The sequence below is a fragment of the Thermobia domestica genome, chromosome 18 (genome assembly GCF_964235325.1).
Source record: "Thermobia domestica chromosome 18, izTheDome1.hap1.1, whole genome shotgun sequence".
NCBI classification, from domain to species: domain Eukaryota; kingdom Metazoa; phylum Arthropoda; class Insecta; order Zygentoma; family Lepismatidae; genus Thermobia; species Thermobia domestica.
In genome coordinates this window covers 54769532-54783671 of record NC_137471.1, presented here as the reverse complement: position 1 = coordinate 54783671, position 14140 = coordinate 54769532, and the positions used below count along the sequence as shown (strand labels likewise).

Genomic DNA, 14140 nt, shown 5'->3' with positions numbered 1-14140 from the left:
GTGGATCCATCGCTACACGTACACTGCCAACACTTGATTATATATTCACTTGCATCATCCTGTCCCCTCGTTTCTTTATTGTGTTTCCTCTGTTTTTCTCATTGTGAAATATTCTGTCTCGTGTTCGTCTGTACTTCTCTTAAATTATAAAACCATTCTTCTACTTTATTATATCAGACAGTTGGAAACAAGGGCGCCGATTTCTCTGTAAATGGGGGGGGGGGCATTCAGATGCTAAAGGTGTATATATATACAGGGTGGGCCATTTTAATTAATCCACTGATATATCTGAAAAATGATAAAACATAGAAGAAATGTTTGAATAAACGTTATATATTGCTAAGGGGGAAAACCATTTCCGCAAAAAGTACCCCTCCCCACCCTCCGGAAATGGGGGTAACGGGGGGTAACTTTGAAATGTCAAATGGGAACATGGGTCGAGTAATACCTCGTTCGAAAGATCTTGGAAAACTAAGTAACGCTGTACCAAAATTTGTTTCATATGGAGCACCAGTTTCAAAATGGCCGCCATGATATAGTTCGGAAACTCCAGTAGCCGTAGTATGAAAACCATGGGAGGTAAATGAATGGAACAAAATTGAAATACGTAAATATCATAGGGCATATCGAATGGTGTGGTACCTCGTTCGATAAATCTTGCAAAATCAAACATCTTGCAGGAGAAAACGATTGAGGTGAAATGGCAGTGTTCTCAAAAGGCCGCCGAAACATGGTATCAGTTTTAGAGAAAAGGTTTAGTATCCGTAGTATGAAAGCGATTGGAGATAAATCAACAGAAGAAAAACTGGAGTAGGTAACTGACGTAAGGCACATCGAGAGGTGTTGTCGGGGTGACTCCACTGAAAGGTATCCGGGGCCAACTTGAAAATTTCAAATAGCAACTTGAAGCGAGTAACATCATGTTACATAGACAAATGAATATCAAACAGCTTCTGTAAGAATATTTTCGACATGAGACACCGTTTTCAAAATGATCGCCAAGACATGGTGAATGTGTCTAAGAAAACGTCTAGTGCCCATAGTATGAATACGGGTAGAGATAAACGAAAATAACGAAAATTAAATAGGAAAACCACGGAGGCGTTCCAAGGCTCGAGAATGATACAACAGAGATAAAAATGTTAGAGTAAAATGCCATAATGTATAGAGAGATATCCAAGTCCTGCAAAATAATCTTTTCCTGTGCTCTGTATGTGAGTGAGGTGGAAAGTAACAGTGAAAGTTCAAATGAGAACTCGCAAGTTCGCAAATTAAGGCTACCTTACAAATAGGTATGGTATGGTTGAAACATTTGTTTGTAAGGATGACGCTGTAGTGACTATAAAAAGGTGAAATTTTATTTGAATGGTAACGCATATCTGTATAGCTAAGTTATGATTTGATGCGAAAACAGAAGGAACGTTATACGAAAGAAGTTGTCGAATAATGCAGTTGCTGGAACTTACAAACGTGTGAATTTGCTAATCTCCGTCGCCACAGAAACTTTTATGCAATGCGTGCTGGTTATTCGGAAAGCATTTCGGAGATATACGTACACACTGTTTCGTCCCTCAAGCTCACAATATGACATGAGTGCTAATAGTTAATCAAAATGTAACTGTGGCCAAGGGCGCCCATGTTGTGGTTTCCAAGGGAGGCAAGAAAAAACGACATTTCAAATATAGTTTCAAATTTTGCTGTAGCTATTCTAAAAATTCTATTGAGTTTTCGATATACCGAAGCACAATTTCCTCTAGGGGGGCGAGAGCCCCTCTTGACCCCTTATGGGCGCCCTTGACTGTGGCCATCCGCATTAACTGAGTGCACTAATTCTCTATCCCTGAAGTCTCCCTTCCAAACAGCATTGGGTAGGTCAAGCGTACGCCCGAACCGTTGTCCGGTCGGACATTGAAATTTTGAAGTTAGCTCTCAAGATCCCTTCAGGGAAGCCGCTGGGATCGCAGGGGTCACATCATTCGATATGCCCTATGATATTTACGTATTTCAATTTTGTTCCATTCATTTACCTCCCATGGTTTTCATACTACGGCTACTGGAGTTTCCGAACTATATCATGGCGGCCATTTTGAAACTGGTGCTCCATATGAAACAAATTTTGGTACAACGTTACTTAGTTTTCCAAGACCTTCCGAACGAGGTATTACTCGACCCATGTTCCCATTTGACATTTCAAAGTTACCCCCCGTTACCCCCATTTCCGGGGGTGGGGAGGGGTACTTTTTGCGGAAATGGTTTTCCCCCTTAGCAATATATAACGTGTACTTCAAACATTTCTTCTATGTTTTATCATTTTTCAGATATATCAGTGGATTAATTAAAATGGCCCACCCTGTATATATATATATATATATATATATATATATATATATATATATATATATATATATATATATATATATATATATATATATATATATATAAGGATTTTAAGACAAATTGCATTCAAATTATGCCAAATATTGTATATTCATAAATACAATAGGAGGGTCCACATGAGCTTTGGTGGGGTGGCCCCTCAGGATCGGCGCCCTTGGTTGGAAATGACTGCTGTGTCAACATCCGCTTACATGGAGAAGCATTTTAGACATGAAATTGTAATGAAGCCTTTGTCCTATGTTTACTTTAACTAATTCTATATTAAACTTTCAACAACTTACAGACAGATTATGTAGAACTCTGTATAGGAATAAAATTAAATTACCATGCTCCTCCTCCTTATAATATATATTTATTATTCTTTCTAGGGTGAGAAGAAACCGTTTGAATGTGTAACCAGAGCTAATATTGGTGATTGTCATGCTATGGGCCAACAACCTATTACATTTATAAGGCAGGTAAGTTCAGAATTATTTACTTATGAGATGTTAACTGTACACCCGCCATTTCCCTAAATTTTTCATACTTGTTAGAATATTGCAAAATAAATCACCATTGTAAATTCCTGTTTCCAGCATTCTGCCTCTGTCTGGGTGCGTACGAAGCCATTCCAATGACTTCTTTTATTCTATCATTGTTCATCCTTTTTCTATTTTAGTTTCCTACTTTCTTCCTCGTTTCTACTTCATACTGTCATTTGTTCCTTAGTTTCATTGTGACCATTTTCTTGTTAGTTTCATATATAGAAATATTTAGGTAAGCATTCTTCCATCATTATTTCTGTATGTCCATACAAGCGTAATCTAGATTTTCTACCCTTTCTGAGATAATCTCTTGGTTAGAGTAATCATGGTGAATTCATTTCTTGTTATCTTTCGGGGTGAGCATACGAGAGCTTGTATTTTCACTCCAGGTATATATATGAAAGGTATTTTATTTCTTTGTAACTACTGGCTGCATCTAGACCAAATCTGGTTGCGGATCGCTATATGTGGTGGCTGTGCTCGACCAAGAACATGCTCGGCTCGGCTCGCCTTGCCTTGCCTTGTATATCGGTACTTTATTTCTTGGTAACTACCGGCCGAATCTGAACGAAATTCGGTGGGCTAGTAGGCCATTATTTAAAGAATAAAATCGCTATATTTGGTGGTCTAGCTGGGTTAGGGTCCAAATTTGCACTCCGGGAGCTTCTAAGTTCAGTTCACCAAGTATGTTCCGCTTGTTCGATATTTTCCTTTCTTTCAGAGAATACTATTTAGGAATCTCATTTCCCTTGCATGTATTCTGTTCCATCTCTGTTTACGCAGCATAGGTTATTACAAGTATAAAGTATATGTTGCAGTGATGCCACGGGCCACAACTTTTGTTCGGGTCATCCGGAACTGGGTCTCGGTCTGTAACTCGCTTCTCTGACCCTGTCACCCAGATAGACCTAGAAGTAGCCAATATAATACCAACTCCACAGCATTACTACATAATTTTGAAGTGGATTAATGAAGTTCATTACTCGGGCTCGAATATTCACGTGTTTTATTCTCAATGTGATATTTCTTAATCAAGATACCATGTCTCGAATATTTCAAATATAATTCCATGTTTATTCATCTTCTCATACCTGAGAATAATATAGTGGATATGAACACAGACTATACAAAAATATTTAACAAAACAGTGGGCTCAGCGGCATCTTATGTTGTACACGACAATTTTTACAGGCTTTTCTAGTATTCTCACGCGCTTAAGCTTTAATAGACCTTGCAATTATCTTGCAGTTAGACCTTGTAGTGCTGTGACGAACATACTCGCACAAGAAACAAACAGAAAATGATAGATGCAATGAGAAAAAAGAATAATGCTTGCTAGAATTACATTAGCAGCTTCATACATACTCGCCAGATGTATGACTGTTTCGTTACCACGGTCACGGGACAATTGCTTCCGGATTAGTGTTCCATCACTGTAAGGTGCAGAATAACATTTAAGCATTTATAGGGTATATTTCGATTCCATGCCAGATTTTTGACGCTTCAATAAAATCTTTCCCTTTGGTGTAGTATCCAAATATTGAGCTGGTTTAAAGTTTTTTAGTTTTTACGTACAAATAGAAACTTTTTCATTTTCGTCAATTGACATTATTACATAGTCTGCTCACCATTCTGTTTCACTAGATTCATCTTTGAGGCATCTTCGTTGCTCCATCTTTTCAAAACTTCTGATCATCTTGAGTGAAAAACTCTACCTTCCATAAGGACATTGAGTAGCAAAGGATTCTGCTTAGCACACTGTTTTGCTGCAGATCACGGTTCAGTACGAACCACTTATTTTTCCATACTTTGTCTGCACTCTCCACTGGTAATCTTCCTAGATGTGTTCGATTCATCATATTGTTTCTTCTATTCCCATCTGCTGAAGTTCTTTCCATATTGTTTGTAGATACGTTTTCATATCCTTTCTCTAGCCCTATAAACCCAGACTTAATTGGTGTTTAGAAGTTGTAGGTTATGCAACCCAACGTAACAGAACAGTCGTGTTGGTTGCCTAATCACTTACAAAGTGCATAGGGGTTCTATATCTTGATATTTCGTTTGCTGGTTGTTTAAACTCAAACTGATAGACAAGATTTTTTTTAAGTATTATACACTAAGAAACAGATACAAACCCATTTTTGTTGTGATATAGAGTTTGGCTTACATCTCTCTCTCCGTTCGATTTTCAATTACTATGTCGGTGCAAATAAAGAGATCTTTTGTTAGTGATTCTCCCTTCCCCCCTAAATTTATGTTTTTACCAGGGTTCATACATTACATGGAAAACCTGTAAATCTCAGGTAAATTGATTTTGGAAGAAAAAATCCTGGATAATTCAGGAAAATCGATTATATCTAGTAAAAAGCCTGGAAATATCAGGAAAATTGAGTTCAATGTTTCTGTATATTTTGAATGTATTCAAGTATGGAACAAGTGTTTACTTATTAATGCCCTTAGCAGGCTTCTCAACTTAATATTCTTTTTTTAAACTTAAATTTCATGTATTTTAATTATTTATTTTCTTGTGTTCGATTTTGTCTTGAATACGCTATTGTAAAATTCGTTCAAAAATTTTGACACACTGACTTGTTAATGTTACTCAATATTTGCTAATACCCCCCTATTTCGTTTCTTGAAGTTTTACACGATTTCACCTCGTATGCAATCCTGCGGTATCTTCTTTTGTTCTTCAGAAATATTTCAACGCCAATGTATATGCCGTGGACCAACCGCTTGTACCATTATTATTACTTTGTCTAGAATGGAAACTTTGTCTGCTATTGTATTTTTAATGCTACCTAGAGATAAAAAAGCCGTTTTTTTAGGACGGAGATTTTTTTATATATGTAAAAAGCTGAATTTTGAGAAAAAGCAGAAATTTTCAGTTTTGACTTATGATTTCCTTATTCAAGCTCTACCTTTGTTTTCCTGTAGTAGGTTATGCAATTGAAAGAGTACACTTACAACATTAGTTACTTACGAATTCTATCTTCAGTCCGACCTGGTTATCTTTATTGATTTTCGAACTGGTATTTAATTGGTGTTTAGCAGTTGTATGTTATGCATCCCAACGTAACAGAACAGTCGTGCTGGTTGCCTAATCACTTACAAAGTGCCTAGAAGTTCTATATCTTGATAATTTGGTTTAATGGTTGTTTAAACTCAATCTGATAGACAAGATTAAAAAAAAAAAAAAGTATTATACACTAAGAAACAGATACAAACCCATTTTTGTTGTGATATAGAGTTTGGCTTACATCTCTCTCTCCGTTCGAGGAAGACTTTATTGTGAGCTTTAGATACTAAACTGAAACCAAATGTAAGTTTAGTGTACAAAATTAAAGCCATAAGTGCCAACTGAAATATGATGTTAGTTTATGGTAGTAAAAGTACATTATTTACAGATTCTCTCGTTTTGTTATACCATGCCAGTATATTTCAAATGAGGAACTTGTATGTGGTGTCTTAACCTTCTCCCCAGGGTGTAAAAAATCATTTTTGTTGATTTTTTTTATTTAAATCGATTTTTTTGATTTAAATCAAATCTTTCTCCACGTATAATACAAGTCGCGAACTGAAGAAAAAACATTAAAACTTAGTATTAAATGTTAATTATGCCATTTAAGTGAAAGTGTTGGGGTTTAATTTTGAATTCATCCCCAATCGTTAACCTATTTTAATCCCAATGTTTCTTATGCATTATGGAGGAAGTACAGCAACGTTTATCAACATGACTTTTTTATATATATACAAACGTTACTGATATTTGGCAGGGGAATATTTTTATAATAAATCAGAACTAGCTAGCGGCATAAAATACATATAAAGTACATAAATTTCGACTAAAATTAACTCCATAGCCTATAGAACCCAGAGGTTCAATGCCACGCTCACAAAAGCTCTCCATTGACTTCTATCCTTAGCTAACTGGATCCCTTTCTACTTCGTATTCCTATTTCTACGAGATGCATTTTAATATTGTTCTCCCATTTGCGCGTAGGTCTTCCTAATGGTCGTTTTCCGATTGGTCTTTCAGTTAAGACTTTGAAAGCGTTCCTAATTTCTTCCATCCTGGCTACATGACCTGTTCACCTGAGTCTCCTAGACTTGATGACCCTAACAATGTTTTGTAAACCGTATAAATTATGTAGTTCCTCGTTATGAAGTTTCCACCATTCCCCATTCTCATTCCTCTTGGGTCCGAATATTCGTCTTAGGATCTTGTTCTCAAATACTTTCAGTCCATGCTCTTCCCTCATAGTAAGCGACCATGTTTCGCAACCATACAGAACAACAGGCATGATTATCGTTTTATATATTTTAAGCTTCAAATTCCTCGACATAATTCGCGACGAGAAAAGATTTTGAACGGAATAATAAGAGGAATTCCCTGCTTTTAGTGGACATTTAATTTCTTCGTGAATATCGTTTTCTTCTGTTAATATTGATTCTAGATATTTGAAAGTATCTACTTTATCAAAAGTATTATTCGACATTTTAACGCATCCAAAATTTCTTGTATTACAATCCCGAGGAACTTCTATGTAGCGGAAAGTTCCCGATATCGCACCGGGTTCTAAATCGCACCACCCTAGTTTTAAAAGAACTGTAGTACTAACAAGCCATCTGATAGCTAAATTAAGTACTTAAACATATTTCCATAATTACAGAGTAAAGTGACGACGTTCAGTAAGTTATATGTGTGTGTGTGCAGTTGCAGTACAATATAATTGGAGTATTCCTTACTAATTTTCGGGGTATTTCACAGTCGAATAGGGATTAAGGTAAGAGAATTAGCTTATGTTTCAATAAGTAATAATAAACAAAATACCATTAATATTATAGTGACAAACTCAAGTTATTATTTTTTTAATTTGTGAGGTATGTAAAGAATATTTTTTTAAAAAATGATGTTTCCCAAATCGCACTACTACCGTGTGTCCGAAATCGCACCAGTGCTATTTTGGCTCCCATGATGAATTGTTTTTCGGTTACGTGGGTACATGGCAATATGGAAAATGGTCTCCGGACTCTATGAATCGTGCTTTGAAAATATATACAGAAAATAAAGTGACGCTGCCCAGCCCAATAATAGGAGGAAATAGAACTACCAACATCCAACTACAAAGAACAGAAGTACTCTCAAGTCCTTTAAAAAAAAAAAAAAAAAAAAAAAAAAAAAAAAAAAAAAAACGGCAAAGGCAATCAAGAGTATCCAAACGTGTGGAGAGATCTAATCTTTCTGAACCGTCAGCTAGGTCTGTATGTGCTTCAGGAAAGCTTAACACCAAAAAGTGTATTCGAAAAGTAGATACATCCAAATCAGGATGCTCCGAGCTACATATTCGCAGTGTTGCAGTGTTTCAAATGTGGCTTTTGATATCAATGAACAAGATTGGTTTTGCGTCCTTTGTCAACAAAATTTAGTCGAAGATATGGTACAGTCTGTTTTGTATAAAGTCTGGATACATGAGTCTTGTGCGGGCGTTTCAGGAGATGAACGTGCATTCCAATGTGATTTTTGTGCACATAAGGTGTAACTGTCTGTTTTCCATAAATATACATACTTCACGTTTCATAGGATTATGAACAATATTGCTCATTGGATCAACAATATGGATACGTTTTTCTTTAATGATATGTTCTTCCTCGTATTAATAACACTGAGATAAAAGAATGTGATATATTATAGATATATTAATTTGTTTTACTTCTAGGTAGCATTTCTACTTAGCTTATTTCTAAGGTGTTATTTCTGTGCTCGGTTATTTACATTGCAGTATTTTTTCTCTTTTAAGATGTATTATACCTCATCTTAATATAACATAAACAAAATAATTGCGATATACCATGGAAATGATTTGTTTTACCCATATCCATTACTGTAAAATTTGCGTGTATTCAAATGGTGGTGCGATTTTGGCTTCACATGGTGCGATTTAGGAAACCTGTTGCGTAAATCGCACCAATCGCAGGCTTCTAAAATAATGTCATTTTTATCATGATAATGATAAGATATCGTTATGAAATCAGAATTGGAAAGAATTGGAATTGTAATAGAATTGGAAAACTATAAAGTTCAATACGATCAAAAAATCATTTTAAATTTCTCCAAAAGTTTCGAATTAAAACAATTTATGTAAAAAGTGCGATTTTGGCTACTCTCCCCCATTTAGTACATAAATTTCGCCTAAAAGTTTTATTTTTTGTTTCGGAGATATGATCGCACCCCTCTAAATATGCCCGTATTATCCGGAAACACAAATAGACGTGGACACAAAAGAATTTTCGTCTTAAATGTCTATGGTGATTTCCCCGTTGGAATAGTTAACGGTTTAACCCTTTTCCGACTGTCGGGACTTTTAAGTCCCATCTTCTTTACACATACATTATTTCTCTTGTATGCGTTATAATGTCGAAGCCGAACCGCCTGACGGGCCTCCTGAGTCCCCTTTCACCTCAGCATTATTCAGCAACAATTGAAGCAGAATTAATTTTATATAGTCTAATGTACCCTCAATGTACTATATTTTACCATCATATCAAATTATAGTAAAAAAATAAATTCAGCCGGAAAAGGGTTAAAAACCCTATGTTACTAAGAGAAGAAAGCAGGATTCACTCGTTACCCATTCAAAACGGGATTTTCTATAATCGTTCTCTGCATGACACTCGTTTTTATACTGTGCTTACATACATTTGAGTCTCATTGCATTATGATTATTATCTTCCATAATCGAAATAACAGAACAGAAACGAGATTTTACTTTTCTCTTTAAATTAATTTATTTCGGAATTTGATTGAAGTCAACGATTTTTATTTTAAAAATCAAGTGATTTAAATCTTGATTAAAATCGTGATTTAAATCAATCCACCCTGCTTCTCCCGCTCGAATTTTAACGGCCTCAATAAATGCTGTGTTATAAATGGATAGGTAAACTTGTTCCACGTAATCTCCGACATAAAATGTCTTTAACTCCAAAAACGTTACCAACTGAAGTTTAATTTATGCTTAAATTCTGAATGACAATTTTGATTTACTAAGTTGTAACTACTTCATTTTCAGAACAGTTACTGCTAATACTATTAAATTTTCACTAAAACATTTTTGTCTTAGAACATTACACTAATGGCTCTACGAGCAATTCATTCGAACTAGAAAACTCATTGCGTCAACAGATTTGTCCTATTTGTTTCCCATCAAGTGACTGATTATCCTTAATTATCGTTCCATTCAGAATGGAGTTATTAAACGATTTTTCGTGTTATAATGCGAAAGGAAAGATGAACTTACTGTTATTTCTTCACTAAAGTTGAAATGTTAAAAAAAAAAAAAAAACTCCAGGCAAGCCGTGGGGAAAAAACTTTTTTAAAGCATTTTTTCGAGTCCTTGCATCTCTAGTGCTACTCCTCTTCTGTCAGATTAATATCTATAGTTGTTTAAACTGGTATTTGTTCTGTCTTTTTGGTTTTCTCCACGGCAGTATCTCAGAATACTTCTTCCTTTTCTTCTTTTTATATTCCGATTGCATGATCATTTTGACCTTATCGTCTTCATTTCTCTCTGTTTTTGAGACCACGATTGTTTAGTGATAGAGCGCTCACTTCTTGCGCGGCGTCCCTGTTTCGATTCCAGTCTACGTAAATTTGTAGTTGATAATATTGTATCCGTGAAATTTCTCGGTATTCTTCTGTTTCGACTCACAAGAAATATTTTCGTAACTATTAACTTTCGTTAATCAAAAATATCCTTGAGCCTATAGCATTGTTTCCTTCTTCTTATCTTTTGAGATATGTATTGAAGTTGTTCACGCCATCGCGTTATTTATTTTGTGTGCACTTCCTTTTCTTTTATTTATCTTAGCTATTTTTAAATATATTTCCACACAGTTTTTTTGTTACACTACCTGTTGTTCATTTCACTCTCGTCATCCCACCATGTAGTTTCTGTTTCTTATCTTCTTCCGGATGTCCGTCTATATGATTATTATAGTCGGAGTTTTGACAGTGTTTCCTTATATGTCTCATCTTTCTTCTCTAAAAATTTAACATGATCTAATATTTGAGAATATGAACTTTTCGCACTACTTGATCATGAAATTTCCATGCTTTTAGTTGTCTTCCTTGTATTATACTATATATATAAACCTTATGTCCATCCAATAATATGTGACGGTGGGGTCACTTGGTCGAAAGTGTAACACGCTCTCTCAGGCCAGCCACCCTGAATGAGGTTTTCCTCATTCACACCAGGCAAATGCCAGGGTGTACCTAATTTATAGGTCCCAGGCCGCTTCCTTCCTTCCCTTTCCACGGATTGTGTGCTCGCCGAGGGACGTCATCCCTTAAATCGTGACGGGCTAAATGGCCTTATATGCCGAAAGCCCAGAAATCTAAATCCTAAATCCAATAATACGTGATATTACCGTCCATTCTCACACTACAAATTACAATATGTACTTCCATATTTTTGAATGTTTCCCCATACTCGGGCGATAATTACGCAGTCTAACACTTATTTTATATTTCCATTCGATGGTTTGGTTTCGTTTCGTTTTGGGCTTTGTAGTCCCTTTCTGTCGCGAGACTATACATGGGATCCAAACCACACGACCCTTCCCCTTGCAATTTTTCCTTTCGAGTTATATATTGTTATTATATGGCTTTCTCTTTGCTTAAATCATATGTCCCCGATTCTTAGTTAATTTCTTTGACTACGTGTTATGTGTTATATTCTCCTGTTATTCGTCCGTTCTATTATTTCGTCTGTTGCTTTTCTTCAAAAAAGAATATCAATTTCGTGACTACATTCTGATCTTGAATAATTTCATGATTTTATACTTACAAACTATGCTATAAAAAGTATGGGAAGTTATATAGAACGTCTATCATCAGAGCAAAAACGATAATAAAGCGAAAAGAGGATTTCTCTAATTAGTTCAGCGTCCCAAGAATATATTATATCTCCTCTACTAATCCTCTGTTTAAACTGGAACCCTTATCTCTGTGCTGAAACCGAATTGGTAGAAATTTCCCATCGAAAATGGAATTTATCAGGACGCAGGTAAAATTTATCAGCGAAAACGGTATTAGGAGGCGACAAACCGTTTTTTGGTATGGATTCAGGATTCCGAGAACAAGTTTAATCTCAGCTCTTATTCTATTGAAACTGGAAATACTACAACTTACAGCTTCATTATTAATTCCTGACAGTAATACAGGGTGTCTACTGGTCATGAAAGTCATGAAAGTCATGAAAAAGTCATATATTTTGCTTAGTGGTCATGAAAGTCATGAAAAAGTCCTTTATTTACCCAACTGGTCATGAAAATCTGAAATCTCAGGGTATATTTTTATACTTCATACTTTTATACCTCATACTGCATGTACTGAAACACTTGTATCAGGTCAGTAATTGTGAGAATTTCCCCCACCAGTTAGTGCTGGCTAACTGGTACTTTACTGTCTTCCTAGCTGCTCACCATTTCATCTTCTAGTCTCTGTAATATAGTAACAACTTTTTACTGTCCAACTTTGTGATCTGCTATTTCTTTACTTCTAAGAAATGTAAATTGTGTATTTTTGGGCCTTTAGACTTATGCAAATAATATTATTCGTTTGAGTTTGCAGATTTTAAATTTGATGATCTATTTTTTAAAACGAATTTCTTTTATAATTTGTTTTGTCTTTGGGCAGTTCTCTGAGTGCTTAATTTTAGACAAATTTCTGCTAGATGGATAATTATACTCAGAATTAAAACTTCAAATACAGTATAGAGTGATTAACTGGTAAGAGCAGGCCCGTATTTAGGTAAGTGCTATTCTGTGCTCGAGCACAAGGCGGCAGAATTTTAGATTCTTTCTTTAAGATTCACAATAAGTGATATTTAAGACTAGCAACCCGCATAGTTCCGATGCACCACTGATGGTAGGGGTTTATTATTACTAATGGTAAATTTTTATCGCCATGGTCATGAAAATTTAAACAAAAAGGTCATGAAAAGTCATGAAAAAGTCATGAATTTACTTTCTAGTATTCCAGTAGACACCCTGTAATAGTTGTAAGGGGGAGAGAGCAACTGTTTTTGATGTGGATTAAACGTCCGAAACACAGATTCCAACTCTGACCTTATCTTCCTATTGCAACCGAAAGTTTTTAGATTTACTACTTTCGGTTTTAGTATTTGAAAGGCTGTAGAATTCACATAGTTTGGATGTCTACCGTAGTTTCAACTTGTGAAACAAAATTTCTCTAATAGTCTCTTTTTCCCAAGTTTAATATAATTCTCATGCACCCATCTGAGATACATATTACTTCTTCCATGCATTCTTTTATCGTTTTCGTACTAAGCTTTCTTACCACGTCATTTACACTGCTATCATAATGTATGCTACAATCAATATAAATTCCCTTCTCCCATATCCTTTTCGCTTTATCCTTTCCATTTCCCCCCTGAAACAGCAAATATATCTGTTCTTGTTTCTTCTATGACTATCTGTATTACGGTTTACCTTGAAGAGAGATAGTATTCAGTTTCAGGAAATCCACGGTCCATATTCATGCATGATTCTTCTCAGGAATCAACCCTACAGAGTGGCCCACAATGGTCGGAAACTGAGAAAAAGCGGTCAAAAATCGATTTTGTCAACTTCGCCGCCTATGAAATCGGTATTGATATTTGATTATAAGTATCTCTCCTGCTTCCAAATCCGGAGTGTCAGGACATACGAATATTTTCGCTGTCCATAAAATGCATGTAAACATGAACAAATAAAAATGCCAAAAAAAAATCAGTAAAAAATGAACCAAACAATATGATATGTTTTAACCATTTATATCGTTTCTGAGGTCGATGAAAGCGGTTGAATAGTACATTGGACTCAAATACTGTGTGTTTAGTGAAAAGTTTTATTTGTTATCCATTGTCATATCATTTATATGATGGCTTTGTTAGTGTTACCGAAAAGTTATATATACGCTGATGTTAGTAGCTTTGCAGTCTAAGCTTATCCTTGCTTATCTGCAAAATAAGGCTTATTGAGTTGACCATGAGTAGTGCAAAGATTGAGCATTGGAACTAGCTGCACCCAAGTGCAGCTGAAGGAGTCAGTCTTATCTAACTGGAAAAGCGTGATGAATAATGTTGTTGTGATCACAATTGAGATCCGCTATCTGAGCCTTACAAAGGGAAAAGGCATATTGTCTTGTACGTAAT

General features: G+C 35.5%; 1 protein-coding gene across 4 annotated transcripts in view; it reads left to right on the top strand.

Annotated features, from left to right (window-relative positions):
• The window catches only part of LOC145675759 (alanine aminotransferase 2), a 186312-nt gene that overhangs the window by 106107 nt on the left and 66065 nt on the right, over nt 1-14140 (top strand). For 3 of the 4 annotated variants that reach the window (XM_081746412.1, XM_081746413.1, XM_081746414.1), the window contains one exon: nt 2766-2855. In XM_081746412.1, the coding sequence (XP_081602538.1) occupies nt 2766-2855 (90 nt within the window). The remainder of the gene's footprint in view (nt 1-2765; nt 2856-14140) is intronic. The other variant, XM_081746415.1, reaches the window with a different exon arrangement.